The 25,423-nt window shown below is 35.4% G+C and overlaps 1 protein-coding gene across 5 annotated transcripts in view; it reads left to right on the top strand.

The window, feature by feature from the left end:
• The window catches only part of GULP1 (GULP PTB domain containing engulfment adaptor 1), a 339,709-nt gene extending 325,262 nt beyond the window's left edge, over positions 1-14,447 (top strand). For 4 of the 5 annotated variants that reach the window (XM_055571974.1, XM_055571972.1, XM_055571973.1 and 1 more), the window contains 2 exons: positions 4,988-5,082; positions 12,517-14,447. In XM_055571974.1, coding sequence (XP_055427949.1) covers positions 4,988-5,082; positions 12,517-12,588 — 167 coding nt within the window. In that variant the 3' untranslated portion in view covers positions 12,589-14,447. Of the gene's footprint in view, positions 1-4,987; positions 5,083-7,127; positions 7,139-12,516 lie in introns of all 5 variants that reach the window. The other variant, XM_055571977.1, reaches the window with a different exon arrangement.
• Positions 14,448-25,423: the final 10,976 nt, after the last annotated feature.

Genomic DNA, 25,423 nt, shown 5'->3' with positions numbered 1-25,423 from the left:
TATGTTGTTAATGAGAAAAATTGAGGTAGAGAGGGAGAAAATGAAGGAGTTCTCTTTTAGACATTTGTGAGTTTGAAACATCTTTGGAAAATCTAGGTAGAGATAGGTAAATTGTTTTAAGGAATTTATTAATGAGAAATTGACATCACATCCTGCTATATTTTTTAATGTCTACCCATGCTGATGTCTGAGTTTAGTAAATACAATAATATATCAATAGACTAGATAGATAATAGATGATAGATATGGAGTTTTGATTACTGCTGTATCATTTCTTTCTATCTACCAACTATTTATCAATTGTCTTTTTGTCTATCTATACTAACAATTTAAGGACAGATTGTTCAACTCAATTTTAATTGTAAAATTGTCTAAAACTCTAATCCAATGGGATTTTAGTATTATGACTTTTTCTTTAAATGAAATCTTAAATGTATTCATTCATTTACTTTTCTTTATGTTCTAAATATGTAAAAGCAGAAACCTACAAGACTCTTTAGTTTTTCTCCTTACTGCCTGAGAACCCTAGTAGTTCTCCAGAGCATATTTTTGATCTCTGAATACATATGAGGTTTTAATTTGTTTCATATCATATTTCCTAATTGGTTATAAGTTATAGGAGGGAAGGCACTTGACTGGAAAGTCCTTTCCTCACTGCTTTAATCCACTGCCTAGCAAAATGTATGGCACATACTGCGTCAAATAAATGTTTAGTTGATAAAGGAAAGAATGACCAAATGAAATATCACCTATTTTTGTCCTTTTGCTCTTACATTAGATTAAATAATTTTCATGTTATTAATTACAAACTAAATCTTTTTAAATTGAAAATTAGACTTACATGATTTTTTATGGGTTTTAGATCCATCTGAGTTGGCCAAAATATGCCAAAGAGCTCTGTTTATTAATTTGCATGATATTAGTATATTTGATATTTAAATTAGTAGTTTCTTAACTTGGGGGTTTATGGACCCCAAAGAAAATGATAAATTTAATGTTAAACCTCTTTCACCTAAAAGCACAACATGCTCACTCATACAAAATTTCATTGTACTTTAGAAATGTTAAAAGAATCCCTTAAGCCCACCTGAAATCTCTGATGGTTTTGAATCCCAACTTTAGAAGACCTGTGTAATGAGAATCTCTGTCTCTCCTGACAGACCTTTCTCTTTACTAATTCATTTCTTTCCAGCATGTGTAAAGCATCGCTTTATGTGTATCCTGTTAATGTGTATCCAAGATACTCTTCCAAAGAAAAGTTTCTCCAAGTTCTGATTTATTGCCTATAATAAACATCACTCAGGAAAATAAATAGCAACAATAATAATAACACCCATCTGTTATACCTAAGGTAAAAGTAAATCCCCATTCATTTAGAACTGCCCTGGCTTATACCTTTCATCCTGATGAAACTATAGGTAACATTCCTTTCATTCTTAAAAGCGACTTTATTTGGATGTAAATTCTATATCCTTATTTATGTAGTACTTACCAGCACCAGAAACTTCTAAGCATTTTACTTTTCTTAACTTATTTAATACATGAATCTGAAAAAAAAAATTTACAATGAGGTATATAACAATCTTTCATAATGGGAGTCATGGAATGGTTGAGAATATGTTATTCATAGAACTCAAGTAGATAAATATTACTTCTTACAAAGCATTTACTTTAGAAAAGATGGTTTCCTGAAAAGTGAAGTGGTTTCCCATTCCTTTCTCCAGTGGACCACGTTTTGTAGAAACTCTCTACAATGACCAAAAGAGAAAGGAAAGATATATCCATCTGAATGCAGGGTTCCAAAGAACAGCAGGGAGAGATAAGAAAGCCTTCCTCAGTTATCAGTGCAAAGAAATAGAGAAAAATAATAGAATGGGAAAGACTTTATGAAAATTAGAGATACCAAGGGAATATTTCATGCAAAGATGGGCTCAATAAAGGACAGAAATGGTATGGACCCAACAGAAGCATAAGATATTAAGAAGTGGCAAGAATACACAAAAGAACTATACAAAAAAGATATTAATGACACAGCTAACCATGATGGTGTGATCACTCACCTAGAGCCAGACATCCTGGAGTGTGAAGTCAAGTGGACCTTAGGAAGCATCACTACCAACAAAGCTAGTGGAGGTGATGGAATTCCAGCTGAGCTATTTCAAATCCTAAAAGATGATGCTGTGCAAGTGCTGCACTCAACATGCCAGCAAATTTGGAAAACTTAGTAATGGCCACAGGACTGGAAAAGGTCAGTTTTCATTCCAATCCCAAAGAAGGCCAAATGCCAAAAAATGTTCAAACTAGCACACAATAGCACTCATCTCACACGCTAGTAAAGTAATGCTTAAAATTCTCCAAGCAAGGCTCAATTAATATGTGAACCATGAACTTCCAGATGTTCAAGCTGGATTTAGAAAAGGCAGAGGAACCAGAGATAAAATTGCCAACATCTATTGGACCATAGAAAAAGTGAGAAAATTCCAAAAATACATCTACTTCTGCTTTACTGACTATTCTAAAGCCTTTGACTGTGTGGATCACAGCAAACTGTGGAAAATTCTTAAATAAATGGGAATAACAGACCACCTTACCTGCCTCCTGAGAAATCTATATGCAGGTCAAGAAGCAATTTTAGAACCAGACATGAAACAGTGGACTGGTTCCAAATTGGGAAAGGAGTGTGTCAAGGCTGTATATTGTCACCTTGCTTATTTAAATTTTATTCATGAGAAATGTTGGAATGGATAAAGCACAAATTGAAATCAAGATTGCTAGGAGAAATATCCATAACCTCAGATATGCAGGTGACACCACACTTATGGCAGAAAGTGAAGAGGAACTAAAGAACCTGTTGGTGAAAGTGAAAGAGGAGAGTTTAAAAAGCTGGGTTAAAACTCAACATTCAAAAAACGAAGATCGTGGCATATGGCAAATAGATGGGCAAACAATTCAAACAGTGACAAACTTTATTTTCTTGGGTTCCAAAATCAATGCAAATGGTGACTGTAGCCATGAAATTAAAAGATGCTTGCTCCTTGGAAGAAAAGCTATGAGAAACCTAGTCACCATATTAAAAAGCAGAGACATTATTTTACCAACAAAGGTCCATCTAGTCAAGGCTTTGTTTTTCCAGTAGTCAAGTACTCTTGCCTGGAAAATCCCATGGATGGAGGAGCCTGGTAGGCTGGAGTCCATGGGGTCGCGACGAGTCGGACTCGACTGAGCGACTTCACTTTCACTTTTCACTTTCATGCATTGGAGAAGGAAATGGCAACTCACTCCGGTGTTCTTGCCTGGAGAATCCCAGGGATGGGGGAGCCTGGTGGGCTGCCATCTATGGGGTCACACAGAGTCGGACACGACTGAAGCGACTTAGCAGCAGCATGTATGGATGTGACAGTTGGACCATAAAGAAAGCTGAGTGCCAAAGAATTGATGCTTTTGAACTGTGGTGTTGGAGAAGACTCTTGAAGGTCCCTCAGACTGCAAGATCAAACCAGTCAATCCTGAAGGAAATCAGTCCTGAATATTCATTGGAAGGACTGATGCTGAAGCTGAAGCTCCAATACTTTGGACACCTGATGCGAAGAAGTGATTCTTTAGAAAAACGCTGATGTTGGGAAGGATTGAAGGCAGGAGGAGAAGGGGATGACAGAGGATGAGATGGTTGTATAGTGTCACTGACTTGATGGACCTGAGTTTGAGCAAGCTCCAGGAATTGGTGATAGACAGGGAAGCCTGGCATACTGCAGTCAATGGGGTCGCAAAGAGTCAGACACAACTGGCCAACTGAACTGAAAAGTGAATATCTTGCTACATTATAAATGTTATTGCCTATAGACAGTTTAATTTTTTGTCATTTAAGAGTGGCTTTGAATGTATTCAGAGGAAAGAAATTTCTTTAAAAACTTTTTCATATAATAAGCCATAGAATATATAAAAGCTCCCTGTCTATATATTTTGAAGTATGCATTGCAACATATACTTTAAAATATATGCACAGGGATCTTTTTGATATTCTATTACTCTTGTGGGTTGTTTTTTTTTTTTTTTGGCCATGTGGCATGTGGGATCTTAGTTACTCTACCAGGAATTGAACCCATTCCCCCTTCATTGGAAGCACGGGCACCTTCATCTTAACCACTGGGCAGCCAGAAAGTCCCCATTACTGCAATTTAAAAAAAAAAAAAATTTGTGTGGGGAATAGGAGACATTTTTAGAGAAATAGTCTCATTGTGGTTACCTAGAAAGGTGATATGATTTCATGCTACACAAGGTATTGTTCCTTAATTTTTTTTTTTTTTTTTCTGGCTGAAGGGTGAGATTAAAGTGCATGAACTATGAGTTAAGCTACTCACTAATCTACCAGGTCCTACATATTGTGTCACTATTGTGTTTCAGGGTCATCAATAAATAGAATAGGGAAGTTTCAGTGAATAATACATCAATTTCAGTACATTTAAATTGCTTCAAAATGAATAAAAGTGTAAAAGAAAATAAATTGCTTTGGTAAAATATAGGCATTGAAATATACTAATTATCCAACATTTAGTGATTTTGCTATTTCTTACTTAAAGGCTTAAAAACCTCTCTGAATAATAGTCCTTTGCCACCAAATAGTTTTTAAATCATCATAAAAATGGATTTTTGCTTCCTTTTGGTCTTTAACTATTGTGGATAGAGGCTCATTTGGTTATGCAGGTTTTTCTTGATTTAATCTTGCTTCGAAACTTAGAGCTTCCCTGGTGGCTCAGCTGGTAAAGAATCTGCCTGCAATGGGGGAGACCTGGGTTTGATTCCTGTGCTGGGAAGATCCCATGGAGAAGGGCGATGCAACCCACTCCATTATTCGTGCCTGGAGAACATGGGCAGAGGAGCCTGGCGGGCTGCAGTCCATGGGGTCACAAAGAGTTGGACATGACTGAACTTAACTTACTTCAACTCACTCCTTATCATTTCATTTACTATATTATTTTCTTTCTTTTAGAACGGGACCTGTTTGGAGCAGAACCTTTTGACCCATTTAACTGTGGAGCAGGGGATTTCCCACCAGATATTCAATCAAAATTAGATGAGATGCAGGTGATTATTTTAACAGATTGGCCCATAATCTTTGTTTCTTTTTTCTGTGATTCCTAGACAATGTTATATACTATAGTTAACCTTCCTTTGAACTATTATCAACTTACTTAAAATAATTGCTTTAAAATAACAATATACATTTCGCTCTAAAAATACTCAGATGCTAAAGATAAGGTTTTGTTGTGTTTTGTTCTTAATGGTGCAATTTACAGTGTCAATAAGGTGGTACATCTTTTTGATACAAAATTACATGAATTCTTCATGAGTTCATTATTCAAAATCCAAAAATTAAAAGGTCACTGCATTATATTTATAAGATTTGATCTCAATCTTTTAAAACAATAATGAATTTCAAAATTGTGAATGGGTGAATGAAGGAAAAGCTTTGTAAGAGTGAAATCATTCTTTTAAAGGAATCATTGTAAAAGAGGTCAACTGTATGGTTATGGATGGAAACTAAACTTTTGGGCACACTGTAGTGTATACAGAAGTTGAAATACAATGTTGCACACATAAAATTTATATAATGTTATAAACCATGTACCACAATTAACTAAAAAAGATTAAAGCTGATAGCTAAAACCAAGAATTCCAAAGAAGTGAGGGTGGGGATGTAGAAAAAGAAGGAAGCATTGTGGGCTCTTCTGGGCTCTTACTGAAGCAGCGGACACCAAATGACCACTTGCTGAGGAATGTAGTCCAGCTGCATTTTCATTTCTTTCTTTCCCTTGTATTTTTCAATTCTGAGTTGTTCTGAAAGTTTGAAGATATTTTGTGTAGTGGGCCATGATTAATAATTAGCATTATAAGCACTATAATAAGGTCTTCTCTTTATATTTCCTTGTATATCTTGATGAAGTTTTTATATCCTATTTTTCACCAAAAAGACAATATATATGTGGTAGATTGCAGTCAGAGATCAGCTCATTATATCAATCAGCTTATATAAAGCTGACTGAAAAGATGTGATAAAGAGAAGATGTGATAAATTTACTTATTCAGCCTGGACGATATACTCACTCTTCTATGCTTTGTTTCCTGGAAAAAAAATTAAGGGGTGGATTATGATCTTCTAACACTGATAAAAACACTACTTCTTAGAAAGATCATAAACATCCTTTCACTGATTTTGGACTGAAGGCATGAAGCAGTTTTTTAAGTATTATGTGATTCTCCTTATTATTCCAGATGTAATTATTCCAGATGTAATAATACCTCTCTATCTTAAAAGTTGGATTGTTTAACATATCTTGAGATTTTTTAAGAATATGTTAAAATAAAAATTTCTCAAGTTGAATGATTTATAATTCCCTTTTGCATAAAAAATTATTTTAAATCCTTAATACTGACTTAAACTTTTATTATAACATTTCATAAATACTTACAAAAAGTTGAAAAGCATTTTATCCTTATAGATCTTATATAACTGTTAATTCAAAACATCAATTAAAAGCAAAATTATAACACCTAATAAAATTCTAATTACAAACTTTAATATAATAGCATGGATTATTTTACTCAGCTGAAGCTAAAACCATCAATATCAAACTTCTGTTGATATCAGCATGTATCTTATTTGATGACACAGTTTTGGCACATCTTTTCTATAGTTCAAATACTAAGACACTTCATGCAAATAGTGCATGATTATTTAGTGATAATGCTTTATTTATTTCATATGTAAATAATTTGTTTACCTTTTCATTAATTTTATCAATTATGCTTATTCTACCTCAGTGCTAATGTTCTTGTAGGAACAGACAAAAACATGGACAGTGATATGGTAGTATTTGTTCTCAAAGGTTATAAAAACCAAAAAGAATTACTACTATTTTTTTTTAGATTTTCACACAACAAACATTTTCTATAGATATTTGAAAATAAGCCTATATCTCCAGATTTTTGTAGAAACTTAGTTTGAGAAACAACGTATTAGAATGATTTAACATGTGTTAGATAAATAATGTTACACTGTGGTATTTTTGCTTTTGTTTTTGTTATTTCCTAATGTCTTTTTCATTCTTTTCTGCTTTCATGGTTGGTAGCGCCAGAGATGGTTGGTATATCATTTTCATATTTTAAACAAGTTATGGCTTCTTGAAGTTAAACCTTAATATTTGCATGCTTTATTTAATAAATACTCAAATAGCAGTTCACATGGATATATCTGATTATTATTTAAAGAGGTTTATACTCATATTTTGAAGTTTTTTTCAATGAATAAGTCACTATGGCATTGTCCATCTCATTGTTTGTCTGTTTCTTTTAATCCATGATTTATTTGCAAGTTTAACTAAAGTAAAATCATATTTTATCTAAAATATATGACAGCTTTCATCATTAATCTTGTTAGCCTGATTAATTGAATGCACACATTTGGTTACTATTTTTATCTTTGCATATAGTGTAAAAACTTAATACAGTATAGGTGCTAATGGTAAACAATCCTCCTGCAATGCCAGGAGACATAATGGGCTTCAGGTTCAATCCCTGGGTCAGGAAGGTTCCCCAGAGAAGGGCCTGGCAAACACTGCGGTATTCTCTCCTGCAGAATCCCATGGACAGAGGAGCCTCGCGGTCTACAGTCCATAGTGTCGCAAAGAGTCAGCACAACTGAAGCGACTTAGCATGCATGCATATAAATTATATTGAGTTAAGCTTACTGAAATTTTGGATTTTACTGTCTTATTTACAGAGGAAATCGAAAAAACATCTCATGAATGTAAGAATTTAAGCAGAACTATTAAGCCAAATTTTTTATAAATTGTTAGAAAATTAGATATTTCTTTAAAATCAATTATGTGGGTATCTAATTTGACATAATTTGCATTTCTCATTACGTCACTGGCAGGCAAATTAGTGTAATAGTATTGATATTCCAGAAGTGTACCTTATTCATTATAATAATTTAACATGTTAAAAAAGAACCATGGTAAGTCAATGAAAGATGAATGAATTTTGCATAAAATGATGTTAATTCAAGTGGTTAATAATTTGGAAGATCAGTGTATAGCTGAAATATACAACAAATATTCAGATAAATTTTGGAAGCCTTGGATAGTTTAAAATATTTGAAATACAATTACATACTTATCAGGCTTTTGAATTATAAAGAAATTTTTATAAGGAAAATATGTACATGCAGTCTCTTGTAGAAAAACTTCTATACTTCTTTTAATTTTGTTTTAAAAAGTATAACCATATTGTGTATGTATAATTAAAATAAGTAGACAAATGATAGGGAAACTAAATAATCAACAGATAAAAAGGCAGTTGCTCACAAAGGACCACAAATGGCTACATACTTATAGACATGTTAAATCTAATCAAAGAAAACATACAAATTAACAACTATAAATGCTACTTTAGTTCAGCAAATTAAACATTTTATTTTTTACTAATATGAGTACAAATAAAAGTGTGATGAAACAGGCACTCTAAATCATTGCAGGGTCAAGATCAGTGCATAGCATCCCTCGAGCAGTAATTTGTTGCTAATACGTGTATTTCTATGTGGTATCAAAAACTTTAATGCAATCTAACCTGAAGAGAAAATAACTATGAATATGGAAACTCTCTATGTATAGAAACATCCAGTCAACCCTATTTAAAATTATAAAATTCAGGAAACAAATCATATTAAAATTAATAAAACATCATAAAATCATCAAATTAGTTTTACATGGACTCAAAGAAATTTGTTCTGCTAAGATTAAAAAAATAGAATACAGAAATTTATATATAATGTATGTAATACATCAAATAAATGTTATATATAATATATAGTATATTATTAAATTATTTTTTAAATTTATAGTTAGAGGAAAGGGAGATTCAAAGGACATACTTCAACATGTTAATTGTTACATATGAGTGGTTTTTTTTTTCCTTGATATACTTTTCTATTTCAAAGTAAGAAAATACAATTGGGGAAAACGTTTTATATAACATATATTATTAATAATATATTAATAATAAAATCATTATTTTGTGTGATATTAATTATAGTCTCCATTCCATCCCTACATAAGTTAAATAAGCTTTATTTTCATGCAGAGGTTTAAAATTCAAGAGGATATGGAACTTTAGAAGGACTGAGTATTTGTTAAATCATGACTTACTAAATGAGACCTAGAGAGGAAGGGTCAGAAAATGTGTGGGAAATTTTATTTTAGGAGGAAAGAAAACCAAGCAGCCATGTGACAATGTGTCTGTCAAAAGAGATAATTAAGTTAATGTAAAAGGAATCCAAAAGGATCTTTATAAAAACTTGGAGATACTCTTGTAATTAATATACAAATATTTTTTGCTGCTGTTGAAATAATGATCAACTCCTATCTTACTTTGATTACTATTCTGCTTTTCCTATAGTAATAGCACATTGATAAATGATATTTTCAGGGTAATTAAAGAGATAGTGGTTTAATTTCAGAATGAACTGATAACATTTTAAAAACAATGATATCAAATCTTTGCAAAGATAATACATACCCACAGTACTTGTCTATCTATCTAATAATATTCCAGAAGATGATATAGTACATAGATCCTCAGATATCCAAATAAAATATTTTAAAAAGAAGTTTATTTACAGTATTTTCAGTTTAAAGTATTGACTTTTCTAACCATTTGGCAGCTGTTTAAAAAATATGCATACAGTTGGCAAAATATTTCTGCTTGTGACAAGAATAGGCTTTTAAATATATGGTAAGTACTCTGACTTTTACTTAACTAAATAGAATTTGTATTTCAAATAATGAGAAGTAGTTTTGAAAAACCATTAAAGTGATGGTATTGCCATGTGGACTTTTTGCAGTAGATATAATGAAAAGCATTCTCAAAACACTAATAGTGAAAAAGGTGTGGCTTGCATTTTGTAATGATTCTCTTCCTCTATATGATACTGTTTGCATTGAACTTATAATAAAAGTACATTAGACACCAATTCTATTTGAAGGTAACTCAAATTTCTCAAATTCATTTGAGTAAATGCAAATGAATATGCATTTGGCTGTCATCTAATTAAATGAAAGACAAAGCAGAACAGAGGGCAGAAGCCCTCTCTTTGAGAGAGATTTTCTTTTCCTCAGGAGCAGACTGCTGTCTACATTTCATTTTATGGGCAAAGATGGGTATGGGAGAGATAGTAAGGCCAGAGATGGTCCATCATTCAATTACTTTGTGCAGAAAAGAGGAGAGCTTTGAGAAGAGAAGGACAAAATCCTTTGCCACTGAATTTTTACTATAACTCTGAAGAAAAATTTTCACGGCAACTGGGTCCTTGCTATTAATAAATTAAAGGCAGTTTAACTTCCAGAAGCATTTAAAACATGCTATGAAAAACTGTTAGCCTCTCAGTCATGTCCAACTCTTTGCGACCCCATGGACTGTAGACCACCAGACTCCTCTGTCCATTGGATTTCGCACACAAGAATACTGGAATGGGTTGCTGTTTCCTTCTCCAGGGGATCTTCCTCACCCAGGGATCAAACCCTAGTCTCCCACATTGCAGCCACCAGGGAAGATGCTAAAACATGCTGGGGTGAGTGGGATTCAAATAATTTGCAAATGCAAGCAACTGCAAAACTAGTTGTTTAGTCGCTCAATCATGTCTGACTCTTTGGAGATTCCATGGACTGTACCTTGCCAGACTCCTCTGTCCATGGTATTTCCCAGGCAAGAATACTGGAGTGGGTTGCCGTTTCCTTCTCCAGGTGTTACCAAGTCCAAGCTTGTTCTCCTTGCCGTACAATAGGCCAATGAATCCAAGAGACAAGGTGTTGAGGCAAGGAAGAGACTTTAATCGGGGAGCTGGCAGACCGAGAACATGGAAGGCTCTGCCTCAAAATAACCATCTTCTTGGGGTCTGGATGCCAGGTTCTTTTATAGATCAGAGAAAAAGAATCAATGAGGAATTAAAATCAAAAGGCAGAATAGAGAGAGAGATGCAGTGGGAAGTAAAGTGAAAGGGTCTTCAGTCTTGCAAAGCATCTCCAGGGGAATGCCCAGCCTTCAGAAGGGATGTGTTAATCTCTTCTATTCACAGGTGGGCAGGAACAAGTGTCTCTCCATGAGCTAAACAAAGGCACTTTAGTTTACCATCAAGCAGAGGGGCAGGGTCCTCCAGGCAAGCCATTTAGTATGATTATAATAATGAAAGCAAGTCAAAGAAACAGTTTCCAACATGGTGTCAAAATTGGCTTCTTCCCTGAAACACAGGGAATATTCCCAATGCAGAGACTGAAGCAGCATCTCCTGCATTGGCAGGTAGATTCTTTACCACTGAGTCACCAGGGAAGCTGCAGAGGAAGCTCTTTCCATGGCAAAGTGGTCTGCAGTCCATTGCCACCATAGGATCCCCTACATAGGATACAGCATTGCAATTCCTAAATGCAATGCAGTTTATTTTACCAGGCTCTGGGCAGTGAAAGGTGAACACCTTTCACTTAAAGAAAGGTGAAAACTATTAAAGAAAGAAAGAAAGATGAAAACTATTAAACTGTCATCAACTTGAGATCTAGCTATTGTGCTTATACTTAAATGAACATTGACCTTTAAAGTCAAGGAATCTTTTTAAACTACAGTAGAATGACATAAAGTAGACTTTACTGAAAAGAAACATTTAAGTCTTAAAATTAATTCCATTAGTTCTGTTTTCTTCTGTCTCTTATGGATGCTCAGTTCAGTTCAGTTGCTCAGTTGTGTCAGACTCTTTGTGACCCCATGGACTGCAGCAAGCCAGGCTTCCATGTCCATCACTAACTCCCGGAGCCTACTCAAACTCATGTCCATAGAGTCGGTGATGCCATCCAACCATCTCATCCTCTGTCATCCCCTTCTCCTCCCACCTTCAATCTTGCCCAGCATCAGGGTCTTTGCCAAGGAGTCAGTTCGCATCAGGTGGTCAAAGTATTGGAGTTTCATCTTCAACATCAATCCTTACAAAGAATATTCAAGAGGATTGATTTCCTTTAGGATGGACTGGTTGGATCTCCTTGCAGTCCAAGAGACTCTCAAGAGTCTTCTCCAACACCACAGTTCAAAAGTATCAATTCTTCAGCACTCAGCTTTCTTTATAGTCCAGCTCTCGCATCATAGATGACCACTGGAAAAACCATAGCTTTGACTAGATGGCAAAGTTGTTGGCAAAGTAATGTCTCTGCTTTTTAATATGCTGTTTAGGTTAGTCATGTCTTTTTAATATGCTATCTAGCTAGCTTATGGATGCTAACCTCATGTATATTTAAAACATTTAAAATGTTAATGGATATAAAAGCACTTGATACAAATTTGACAAGTCAACATTTGACATATAATTATTTCTTTTTTGATCAAAGCATGAAGATTTCAACTTTTGTTCATAGTCTTTTTCATTTACAGATTTTTTTTTTCTATGAGCATTTCCTATTTTAATGATTTTACTTTGTTTTACAGGAGGGGTTCAAAATGGGACTAACTCTTGAAGGCACAGTATTTTGTCTCGACCCTTTAGACAGCAGGTGCTGATGTAAAGAACAAGAGGTCCTGAATCTGTTAAAATTGTTTTGTATATGTATATATATATATCAGTCATTATTACTTATGTCAGGTATTATAAACATGCCAATATATTTTTGAGTCTCTTAACTTTTTGAGAATTATTTCAGTAAAATTTCCTGATGCATTCACTGTTGATCTGTAACATTTTGCTTTAAAAACTCACTGTAAATTAAATTGTACTTTTATGTTCCTTTCAGTTTGTTTGTAGAAGAATTTGTAATTGAAAGACAGATTATCCAAATATCTGCCTTTGTCTGAATTCTAAATAATTAGCTTCTTCAAATTTATGTTCATTCTCTAGGCTGCTAGTTTATTATTAATTTCCCAAAAGCTATACATAAATGATACCTTTCAGAATCCTAAGAGATATACCAATGCCAAACTAAATATGTTCTATATTCAAACCAATAAACATGTTACCATTCATTAGACAGATATCATTTTATGTATGAAATGTTGTTCATATTATTGGGAAAATGTAAACTTTGAATATAACACCACCATATCATTTTTAACAGGTAAAATAACAGAAATATAAATCCCAATAATTAAACTAAATGTGTTTAGAGTTGTTCTTACTAAGTTCAGGGTAATAATATTAGTTATTATTATCAGCTATACTCTAAATATTTTATTTCATACATAAAGATTTTGGAAAAATGAAAGCTTGCTATTCACAAAGGACTTAAAATTTAGTTTCTATCAAGATAAGTTACATTACTAAACATCTAAATGTCATTTGATCTGATGTTTTCTCAAAATTATTTGGAATATATACTGTCTATAGTTGCAGCATCTATTACCCATATTTACTTTACCAAATAAATTTTTTCTCACTGAATAAGACTATTCTTATATTTCTCCGTTGATTAAAATATCTTCTCATCAAGGTTTACTTTGTGATAGCCCATTAATTCTGATTCTTTAAAAAATCTGTAACATATTTTCTTTATGAATTATCAATATTGTTTAGCAAATTTAATGTTTTTTCTGTTAAAGTCAGGATCTCATTTTTGAAATGAATGGAATTACTGTCCAGTTTAGTCTTTTACCTGAACAATAACATTTTTTTGCACCTGACCCTTGTGCTGGTGAACTTCAGCTTTTAAAAAAAAAATTGTTTCCTACATCTTCACCTGTTGTGTAACAGACTAATTTATACGGAGTGCAGCAAAAATTTACGGTCAGATATATAATTTGGTTCATCTCATTATAAGAAAAGTAAATTAAATTAATGAAAATGTGAGCTTAGATAGAAGGTAGATCTCAAAAATTTTTCTTTTCTTTTAGTCATGGGAATTTTCTTCATGTGCTAAAGGTACATTTTCACTAGGAACAGAAATCAAATATGCTTATGCAATATTATATTTGTATGTATCTTCATAATATTCTATGGTCTATATAAGCCTTCCTGTTCGTTTTCTGTTATCTGTTCAGTTGTACCTTAATTAGAGGGTAGTATATGTTTCATAAAGAAGAGTCTTTATAATTTTGTTTGTCATATAGTATTTTTGAATTTGTATAATGAGGATGTTTAGAAGCCCTATCAATGGCTTTTTTTAACAGATAGAATTTGTATTTTTATTGTACTTTAAAAAGCTTTATGTAATAGGTATATATTTAGTGGCAATTTATTATCAATGGCAACACAATAGAGTACTTTGCACATTTAAAATAAGTTACTTTACCAATTTTTAAAAGTAATCAATCCTGCTACTGGCATGATTAAATAGTATATATAATTGGTCATTAATTATGAACATTTTATTTCACCAGTGCATTTTTATGAAGATCCAGTTTCAAATGGTATTTCTATGTAAACTCAATGATATGTTTGGTTTTGCTGAAAATAAATGATTTTAAATAAATTGTATAATTTATATTTGTATATATTATAACTCATTAAATAATCTCTAATTCATTTAGAAACATTCTGAAGCTAATTTCATGCCAGATTTTACTGGTTGTAAATTGGTGCCAAAAGAAAGACAGAAAGAGAAAGAAGGAAGCAGAAATTTCTTACAGCCCACACACATTCTAGCTTTATGGTCAAACATCATTCTGTTGTGAAAACAGAACACTTCATCCTGCTGGTGAGAGAGGTCATAGTTTGCTTCCTTTTACCAGAAGCATCTGGTATAATAACCGTATTATATAAATATCTCTTTTCAGAATGGAGGGCCTTTTTATCCTAGTAATATACGGGGTATATTGGCTGATAGTCTTATAAAGGTGGACCTGATAATAGAATTTAAGTTGTGCCTGATTAGAATGTCATGAAGTTTTGAACCTATTTAAAAAGCAATGTTAAGTATTTTAATGGTACACAGGACACATGCACAGCCTTTGCAAAACAATGAGCACTTTATCCATCTGTTCAACAAAATTCATTTATTACTCCATGTGAATAACATGTATTAGGTGGGTAAGAAAACATTTGGTGAGTTTCTAGCAGACATTGTTAAACAGAAGATGACCAGATCCCTGCCTTCAGTTAGTTTATTGTCCTAAAGGAAAACTAAGATATTTATATGAATTAGTAAATGAAAACCTATATGTATTAAAGTACAGTGTGACACAAATATTAATATTTAGCTATGCTTAAATTTGGGTTCCTAGTACTGGCCAGTGTCTATCATGTTAGAAATCCAGGGTGAGACTTATGAAGACAGGCCAGTGAGGATAATTTTCTTCATCTTTTCTCGTTATATTGTGTATTTGATTTTTTTTATTTTAGTCACATTATGGGACTTCACTTTCAGATAGAATTTCTGATAGATTTTGTGTTTGTTGCATTTCTAAATACTGACTTCTATTTTTGCTCTTTTTGATGTTACTTAACATAACCATGAAAAAAACCTGGCTGTTAATAATTTTTCTGTTCCAGTGTTTCCATCTATAGTTCCAAATTCAATATTTATTCATGATTTTGGGTTTCAGCCTCTGTTAAATTACTTGAAGAATCTTGGACTCAGTTTTGACAACTAAATCCCAGACTCCACCCAAGCTACACTCTTTTTGGGCGGCTAACACACTGTTGATATGGGTATGGCTAGTATGCCCTCAGCCACCTGTGACTCATGCAAGAAGCACCTAATTTAATTGTCTTCTGCTTCCTAGATAACCTCAGACAAATATCTCAAGAACTTCTCCCTCTAACACCCATCTCATAAATTTTACACAAAGTTGCATACCTTTGTTCCATGTATTAACCTTATATTATTAAGGTCCGAATGTAACCCACTTATAAAATTCTGTCCCTCAAAAGATATTTCTCATCTGAAAAGGTATTCCTTTACTCTAGTGAGGAGACCACCTCTTAAAACAATTTATGGTCTATTTCTTTACTTTCAAGTTCAGTTCATTCAGTCACTCTGTCTTTTCTGACTCTTTGCGACCCCATGAATCACAGCATGCCAGGCCTCCCTGTCCATCACCAACTCCCGGAGTCCACCTAAACGATGTTGGATTCGTGATCTCCGAAGAAGATTTAGCCTCAGGACCAGGGACCAATCTTGATCACTCAAGAGCTTTTGTGTAGCAGAGTTTTATTAAAGTGAAAAAGGGACTGAGAAAGCTTCTGACATAGACATGAGAAGGGGGCTGAGAGTGCCCCCCTTGCTAGTGTTAGCAAGGGTGTTATATACATTTTAATTAATTATTACAATAAATCAAAAGAATGTCTCAAGATTGTGAAAATTTTGCCAGACCCACTCCCACAATTTACATTTTAGGATAACAGGATTAAAATTTAGCAATAGAAAGATCCTACCAGACGCACTCCCATAGTATCAGTTCAGTTCAGTCACTTAGTCGTGTCCGACTCTTTGCGACCCCATGAATCGCAGCACGCCAGACCTCCCTGTCCATCACCAACTCCCAGAGTTCACTCAGACTCATGTCCATCAAGTCAGTGATGCCATCCAGCCATCTCATCCTCTGTCGTCCCTTTTTCCTCCTGCCCCCAACCTCTCCCAGCATCAGGGTCTTTTCTAATGAGTCAACTCTTTGCATGAGGTGGCCAAAGTACTGGGGTTTCAGCTTTAGCATCATTCCTTCCAAAGAAATCCCAGGGCTGATCTCCTTCAGAATGGACTGGTTGGATCTCCTTGCAGTCCAAGGGACTCTCAAGAGTCTTCTCCAACACCGCAGTTCAAAAGCATCAATTCTTCAGCGCTCAGCTTTCTTCACAGTATACAATCTAAAATATCAGGATTAGTCAGAATGTTTTCAGGAAGGAGAAACTGTCCTCAAGCAAGATACATTGTTGTTATATAAGCACTAGTACAGAGTTTAAACTGAGTTGTTTGTTGTGTAATCATCAGTTCTGGGGAGAAGGCAATGGCACCCTACTCCAGTACTCTTGCCTGGAAAAATCCCATGGACGGAGGAGCCTGGTAGGCTGGAGTCCATGGGGTCGCGAAGAGTCAGACACGATTCAGCGACTTCACTTTCACTTTCCACTTTCATGCATCGGAGAAGGAAATGGCAACCCACTCCAGTGTTCTTGCCTGGAGAATCCCAGGGACGGCAAAGCCTGGTGGGCTGCTATAGATGTATAGGGTCGCACAGAGTTGGACATGACTGAAGCAACTTAGAAGCAGCAGCAGCAGTAGTTCCGGGCTTAAAGAAAAAAAAAAAAAAAAAAAAAAAAAAAAATATATATATATATATATATATATATATAGAGAGAGAGAGAGAGAGAGAGAGACTAAGACTAAGGAATGTAGAGAAAAAAATAAAACATTTGTCTTTTCTTCCTCCTTCAGAACCCCAGACCCCTCTCTTCTCCTCAGGGACACCAGACCCCTCTTATCAACCTGCCTAGGAATTGACTCTCATTCCCCCCTTTTCTTTTGGAAGAATTATGTTGCCAAGGGAAAGGGGCATCGTTTTCATTCCATAACTACTTCCTGCTGTTTAGGGGTGTGGTACCTAAATTATTGAGGCAACATTCTCCTAACCCTCATATTGACGGTCTGATCCAGGGGCCCCAAGTAATAGTTGGAGGAGTTGTGGCACTCATAGGAGCTTGAACAACCATTTGTAACTTAAAAGCTTTCAGACAGTTAGAAACAAACCCCATTATAAAGCTACAGATGTAAGGCAAAATAGTCATTAGACCAAGTTAAAATCAAAATTTAAAGTCAAATGTCACCATGCCACGGTTATATCAGTCCATTTTAGGGTTACTTCAGTTCATTTCAGTTCAGTCACTCAGTCATATCCAACTCTTTGTGACCCTATGAACCCCCATAACAGTACGCCAGGCCTCCCTGTCCATCACCAACTCCCAGAGCTTACTCAAACTCATGTCCATTGAGTTGGAGATGCCACCAACCATCTCATCCTCTGTTGTCCCTTGCTCCTCCTGCCCTCAATCTTTCCCAGCATCAGGGTCTTTTCAAATGAGTCACCTCTTCTCATCAAGTGGTCAAGGTATTGGAGTTTCAGCTACAACATCAGTTCCTCCACTGAACACCCAGGACTGATCTCCTTTAGGATGGACTGGTTGGATCTCTTTGCAGTCCAAGGGACTCTCAAGAGTCTTCTCCAACAGCACAGTTCAAAAGCATCAATTCTTCTGTGCTCAGCTTTCTTTATAGTCCAACTCTCACATCCATACACGACCACTGGGAAAACCATAGCCTTGACTAGACGGACCTTTGTCGGCAAAGTAATGTCTCTGCTTTTGAATATGCTATCTAGTTTGGTCATAACTTTCCTTCAAAGGAGCAAGCATCTTTTAATTTCATGGCTGCATTCACCATCTGCAGTGATTTTGGAGCCCAAAAAAATAAAGTCAGCCACTGTTTCCACTGTTTCCCCATCTATTTGCCATGAAGTGATGGAACCAGATGCCATGATCTTAGTTTTCTGAATGTTCAGCTTTAAGCCAACATTTTCACTCTCCTCTTTCACTTTCATCAAGAGGCTTTTGAGTTCCTCTTCACTTTCTGCCATAAGGGTGGTGTAATCTGCATATCTGAGGTTATTGATATTTCTCCTGGCAATCTTGAGTCCAGCTTGTGCTTCCTGCAGCCGAGCATTCCTCTGATGTACGTACTCTGCATATAAGTTAAATAAGCAGGGTGACATTATACAGCCTTGATGTACTCCTTTTCCTATTTGGAACCAGTCTGTTTTTCCATGTCCAGTTCTAACTATTGCCCCTGACCTGTATACAGGTTTCTCAAGAGGCAGGTCAGGTGGTCTGGTATTCCCATTTCTTTCAGAATTTTCCACAGTTTATTGTGATCCACAGAGTCAAAGGCTTTGGCATAGTCAATAAAGCAGAAATAGATGTTTTTCTGGAACTCTCTTGCTTTTTCCATGATCCAGCAGATGTTGGCAATTTGATCTCTGGTTCCTCTGCCTTTTCTAAAACCAGCTAGAACATCTGGAAATTCACGGTTCATGTATTGCTGAAGCCTGGCTTGGAGAATTTTGAGCATTACTTTCCTAGCGTGTGAGATGAGTGCCATTGTGCGGTAGTTTGAGCATTCTTTGGCATTGCCTTTCTTTGGGATTGGAATGAAAACTGACCTTTTCCAGTCCTGCAGCCACTGCTGAGTTTTCCAAATTTGCTGACATATTGATTGCAGCATTTTCATCATCTTTTAGCATTGCATCATCTTTTAGGATTTGAAATAGCTCAACTGGAATTCCATCACCTCCACTAGCTTTGTTCTAGTTTGCATTCCCACCAACAGTGTAAGAGGCTTCCTTTTTTCTCCGCACCCTCTGCAGCATTTATTGTTTGTAGACTTTTTGATGGCAGTCATTCTGACCAGCGTGAGAGGGTACCGCATTTTGGTTTTGATTTGCGTTTCTCTGATAATGAGTGATGTTGAGCATCCTTTCATGTGTTTGTTAGCCATCTATATGTCTTCTTTGGAGAAATGTCTATTTAGTTCTTTGGCCCATTTTTTTATTGGGTCACTTATTTTTCTGGAATTGAGCTGCAGGAGCTGCTTGTATATTTTTGAGATTAATACTTTGTCAGTTGCTTCAGTTGCTATTATTTTCTCCCATTCTGAAGGCTGTCTTTTCACCTTGCTTATAGTTTCCTTCATTGTGCAAAAGCTTTTAAGTTTAATTAGGTCCATTTGTTTATTTTTGTTTTTATCCATTACTCTGGGAGGTGGGTCATAGAGGATCCTGCTGTGATTTATGTCAGAGAGCGTTTTGCCTATGTTTTCCTCTAGGAGTTTTATGGTTTCTGGTCTTACATTTAGATCTTTAATCTATTTTGAGTTTATTTTTGTGTATGGTGTTAGAAAGTGTTCTAGTTTCATTCTTTTACAAGTGGTTGACCAGTATTCCTAGCACTACTTGTTAAAGGGATTGTCTTTTCTCCATTGTATATTCTTGCCTCCTTTGTCAAAGATAAGGGGTCCATAGATGCATGGATTTATCTCTGGGCTTTCTATTTTGTTCCATTGATCTATGTTTCTGTCTTTGTGCCAGTACCATACTCTCTTGATGACTGTGGCTATGTAGTATAGCCTGAAGTCAGACAAGTTGATTCGTCCAGTTCCATTCTTCTTTCTCAATATTTATTTGGCTATTCAAGGTTTATTTTTTGTAATTCCATACAAATTGTGAAATCATTTGTTCTAATTCTCTGAAAAATACTGTTAGTAGCTTGATAGGGATTGCATTGAATCTATAGATTGCTTTGGGTAGTATACTGATTTTCACTATATTGATTCTTCTGATCCATGAACACAGTATATTTCTCCATCTATTTGTGTCATCTTTGATTTCTTTCATCAGTGTTTTATAGTTTTCTACATATAGGTCTTTCATTTCTTTAGGTAGATTTATTCCTAAGTATTTTATTATTTTTGTTGCAATGGTGAATGGAATTGTTTCCTTAATTTCTCTTTCATTTTTTTTTCATTGTTAGTGTATAGGAGTGCAAGGGATTTCTGTGTGTTAATTTTATATCTTTCAACTTTACTATATTCATTAATTAGTTCTAGTAATTTTCTGGTGGAGTCTTTAGGGTTTTCTACCTAGAGGATCATGTCATCTGCAAACAGTGAGAGTTTTACTTCTTCTTTTCCAATCTGGATTCCTTTTATTTCTTTTTCTGCTCTTATTGCTGTGGCCAAAACTTCCAAAACTATGTTGAATAGTAGTGGTGAGAGTGGGCATCAGTTATAAGTTTATATAAAGGCCAGGCAAGTTCCCATAACCTGGAATCCAAATGAGGCAGTAGCCTGTAATGCCCAAGAATCCTTTCAATTGTCTTAAAGTCATAGGTAGAGGATAATCTAATATAGGTTTAACTCTAGAAAGCATCCTTCAAATCAATGATTGAAAAATATTTGGCTTGTCCATGCAGCCCCATTATGGTAGTGGATTGGGAGGAAAGCAGACCAGGGGCATTAGTGAGCAGAAAGTTGCCTCAATGTCCAAAAGAAATCAACTGATTGGCCCTCCACATTTATTAATACCCCGGGTCCCTCAGGTGTAATTAGGATGGGAGCTTGTATGGGGACCCCTGGGCACTTTCAGTCCAGATTGTCTTAAGAGTCCGACCCCTTGGGCCCACACCTCAGAGGGCAGTCTCTTTTCCAGTGTAGTCCTTTGAAGACCGGACCTGGAGCCAGGGGTGGCTTAGATGCCTGAGTGCAATCCTGCTTGAGATGCCCCTCCTTAACACAGTAATAACAAGTCCCTCTCTTTTCACCTGGGTACCTCTGGGCATTTTCTTCAGGCTGTTTCAGAGCAGATCGAACAGCCATTGTTGAGGCTTCAGTCTTTTGCCTGGTTCTTTTTTGCCTCTTTTTTTCCTCCTTATATTCTCTACCATAAATACCATCTGAGGCAGCTGTAACAGTTTTTTCTAAAGATTGATTTTGTCCTTTACTCCTCCCTGAGAAGCCCAGACTCTCTCTCCTCGGGAACCCCAGACCTCTTATCAACCTGCCTAGGAACTAACACTCTCAGTTCTAAATTTTGTTTGTTGATCTGCATACAGATTTCTCAGGAGGCAGATCAGGTGGTCTGGTATTCCCACCTCTTGAAGAATTTTCCAGTTTATTGTGATCCACACAATCAAAGGCTTTGGCATAGTTGATAAAGCAGACGTAGATTTTTTTGGAACGCTCTTGCTTTTTCAATGAGCCAATGGATGTTAGCAAGTTGATCTCTGGTTCCTCTGTCTTTTTGAAATCCAGCTTGAACATCTGGAAGTTTGTGGTTCACATATTGCTGAAGCCTGGCTTGGAGAATTTTGAGCATTACTTTACTAGCATGTGAGATGAGTGCAATTGTGCGGTAGTTTGAGCATTCTTTGGCATTGCGTTTCTTTGGGATTGGAATGAAAACTGACCTTTTCCAGTCCTGTGGCCACTGCTGAGTTTTCCAAATTTGCTGGCATATTGAGTGTAGCACTTTCATAACATCATCTTTTAGGATTTGAAATAGCTTAACTGGGATTCCATCACCTCCACTAGCTTTGTTCATAGTGATGTTTCCTAGGACCCACTTGAGTTCAAATTCCAGCATGTCTGGCTCTAGGTGAGTAATCATACCATTGTGGTTATCTGGGTCATGAAGATCTTTTTTGTATAGTTCTGTGTATTCTTGCCACCTCTTCTTAATATCTTTTGCTTCTGTTAGGTCCATGTCATTTCTGTCCTTAATTCTGCCCATCTTTGCATGAAATGTTCCCTTGGTATCTCTAATTTTCTTGAAGAGATCTCTAGTTTTTCCCATTCTATTGTTTTCCTCTACTTCTTTGCACTGATCATGGAGGAAGGCTTTCTTATCTCTCCTTGCTATTCTTTGGAACTCTGCATTCAAATAGGTATATCCTTCCTTTTCTCCTTTGCCTTTTGCTTCTCTTCTTTTCTCAGCTATTTGTAAGGCCTCCTCAGACAACCATTTTTCCTTTTGCATTTCTTTTTCTTGGGGTTGGTCTTGATCACAGCCTCTTGTACAATGTCATGAACCTACATCCATAGTTCTGCAGGTACTCTATCTATCAGATCTAGTCCCTTGAATCTAGTTGTCACTTCCACTGTATACGAAGATATTACCTTTCTCTGAATCCATTTCTTTCCACTCTAATGCATGGATCCTAAGACTCACTACTTCTAAAACCATAGTTAAATAATGTACAAAATAAGGAACTTAAAAGTTCATTTCATATTTTTCTGACACTACACGATAAATTGAAATAGCTGAATTTCTTATTTCTATATCAAAAACATTGGGTTTTGTATGAGTTAACAATACCACTCACTCACTTGTCACACCTAGTCATATCCAGCTCTTTGTGACCCTATGGACTAGCCCACCAGACTCATCTGTCCATGGGATTTTTCAGGCAAGAATACTGGAGTTGGTTGCTATTTCCTCCTCCAGGGAATCTTCCCGACCCAGGGATCAAATCTGTGTCTCCTGCATTGCAGGAGGATTCTTTATCGCTGAACTACTGGGGAAGCCCAATAGTACCACTGCAGCTACATAACTAAAACTTTGCTAATTACCTTATATTTACATTTAGCCACATTTTTGGAGTTTATTCAGATGCACACTCGGAATTCATTGAGCCAAATATTTCCAGTTTGCAAGCAGCTCTATAGGCACTTTGGAACCTGCATTAGACTTTCAAGTGTTGCTGTTCTCATTAAAGAGAGTCTGGCTAGAAGCTGTAGAAGCTATCTTCTTAAAAGAATTCCCCAGCATGTGCTGGGTCTAATGAAATTCTCTGCTAAAAACATTCTGAAATCTCATGGCATTTTCTCCATAAATCATGGTTTATCAACTTTTCATTACTAGTATATTTGCAAAAATCAATAAAATACTCTCTTGGAAACATTTAAAATAAATTTTTAATAAAATATTTTTTAAACTTTTGTATTTATTCTCCAAAAATGTTATGAAGTATTGCTTTGACAGTTTTGTATCTTCTTTGGTGCCACATACAACACTTTATTCATAAATTGTTCAGCAAAATGATTAATGATTCTTTAGCATGTTTCTTGCTAATGATGTAAGCTAAAACTTCATATGCTCTCTGTGAAAGAAAAGAGCAATATGCCTTCCAAGTAAATATTAGGAGAATATAATCACTTTTTCCTCTCTGATAAAATCTTTACCATAATTTTAACTGTTATTTTATGCAGCAATGATTTGCTAAATAAAAACTTGACATTCTCTATGATCATCTATTAATCACCATAGATTTCACTATGGAAATATATCTAAATTTCACTTAGATTTCACTAAGGAAATCTGGCTCAGTCACGGGAGGTAGAAAATTGACTATTTATATTAATTATGTTAATAGTATTTATTAATTGATTATTATAGCTTCAATGAGGGCGTGAGGATTCAAAGATTAATGTTGTATAGTTAAGGGACATTGCATGCACTCAGCAGGTGGAGAACTATATTTGTTGAGCATGTGAATTAAAGAATGATACTATTTATAACAGCCAGGACATGGAAGCAACCTAAATGTCCATCAGCAGAAGGACGAATAAAGATGTGGCACATGTATACAATGGAATACTACTCAGCCATAAAAAGGAACAAAATTGTGCCATTTGCAGAGACGTGGATGGACCTAGAGACTGTCATACAAGCTGAAGTAAGTCAGAATGAGAAAAACAAATAATCATATATTAATGCACATATGTGGAATCTAGAAAAATGGTACAGATGAACCTAGTTGCAAAGCAGAAATAGAGACACAGATATGGAGAACAAATGTATGGACATCAAGGAGGGAAAGTAGGGGATGAGGTAGACTGGGAGATTGGGATTGACATATATACACTACTGTGTATAAAATAGACAACTCATGAGAACCTGCCATAGAGCACAGGAAATTCTACTCAGTGCTGTGTGGTGACCTAAACGGGGAGGAAATCCAAAGCGGAGATATAGGAATACTATAGTTGATTCACTTTGCTGTACAACAACAGAAACTGACACAGCATTGTTGGGCAACTATGCGCCAATAAAAAAAAGAAAAAGAATTATACGTAAAGATTCAAACTGTGTCTTTCCTTCATTCCCATGTTGTGGTCATACAGTTTTCATTAGCTTTAAATATTTTTAAGTTCATTTATTTGTCCTTAGCTTTTTACTGTCCTCTTACTTCAAATGACATTTCTTAGGAACATGCTGGGGCCCTTCCCAGTTGACTACTCCCTCCCCTCTGTCTGGCCAGTCTGCTATGTTCTAGTCTGTTCCAAAGGTCACTTGTTCCAATTGAAATAGCTGTCTGGATGGCCTGGAAATAATCCAGATACTGGTTCTTTCCTGTAGAGAAAGCAAAGAAAGATGTTAGTTCCTTGGCTACATTTTGAAAGAAAAAAAGAATTTTATGGTGAAGTCTACTAATACTTGAAAATATTAATGTAGCTCTGGGACTAATTTAAAATTGTTGCTCTTTTCCAGTGCTTCATGTCACTGCACTTTTTTACATACTTTTTAAAGTTTAATATGAGTGTAATTTAATAATTGGCAATAAATAGCTAAGTACATGTAGGAAGTGTTTGAACACAGATTTTGGCAAAGAACCATCTTAAACCATGTTCTCTCATATACATACACAAACACACATACCTCATTTATCTATTCAGCTCTTCATTTATTTTATTCACAGTATCTACTTTAATTGAAAACAAAATAAAACTTGTACTGGACAGTACAAGGAATGGGAGGAGACAGATAGTGAGGAGATAGTTGCAAATGTTGAGAGGTAAAAACTAACCCACACTTGGCAAAGAACTAAGCACAGATACCTTCCCTGTTCATTTTTCAGACAATT

The sequence above is a fragment of the Bubalus kerabau genome, chromosome 3 (assembly GCF_029407905.1).
Source record: "Bubalus kerabau isolate K-KA32 ecotype Philippines breed swamp buffalo chromosome 3, PCC_UOA_SB_1v2, whole genome shotgun sequence".
NCBI lineage: Eukaryota > Metazoa > Chordata > Mammalia > Artiodactyla > Bovidae > Bubalus > Bubalus kerabau.
The sequence above is the reverse complement of the archived record's forward strand: the minus strand, read 5'-3'. Positions and strand labels throughout refer to the sequence as shown.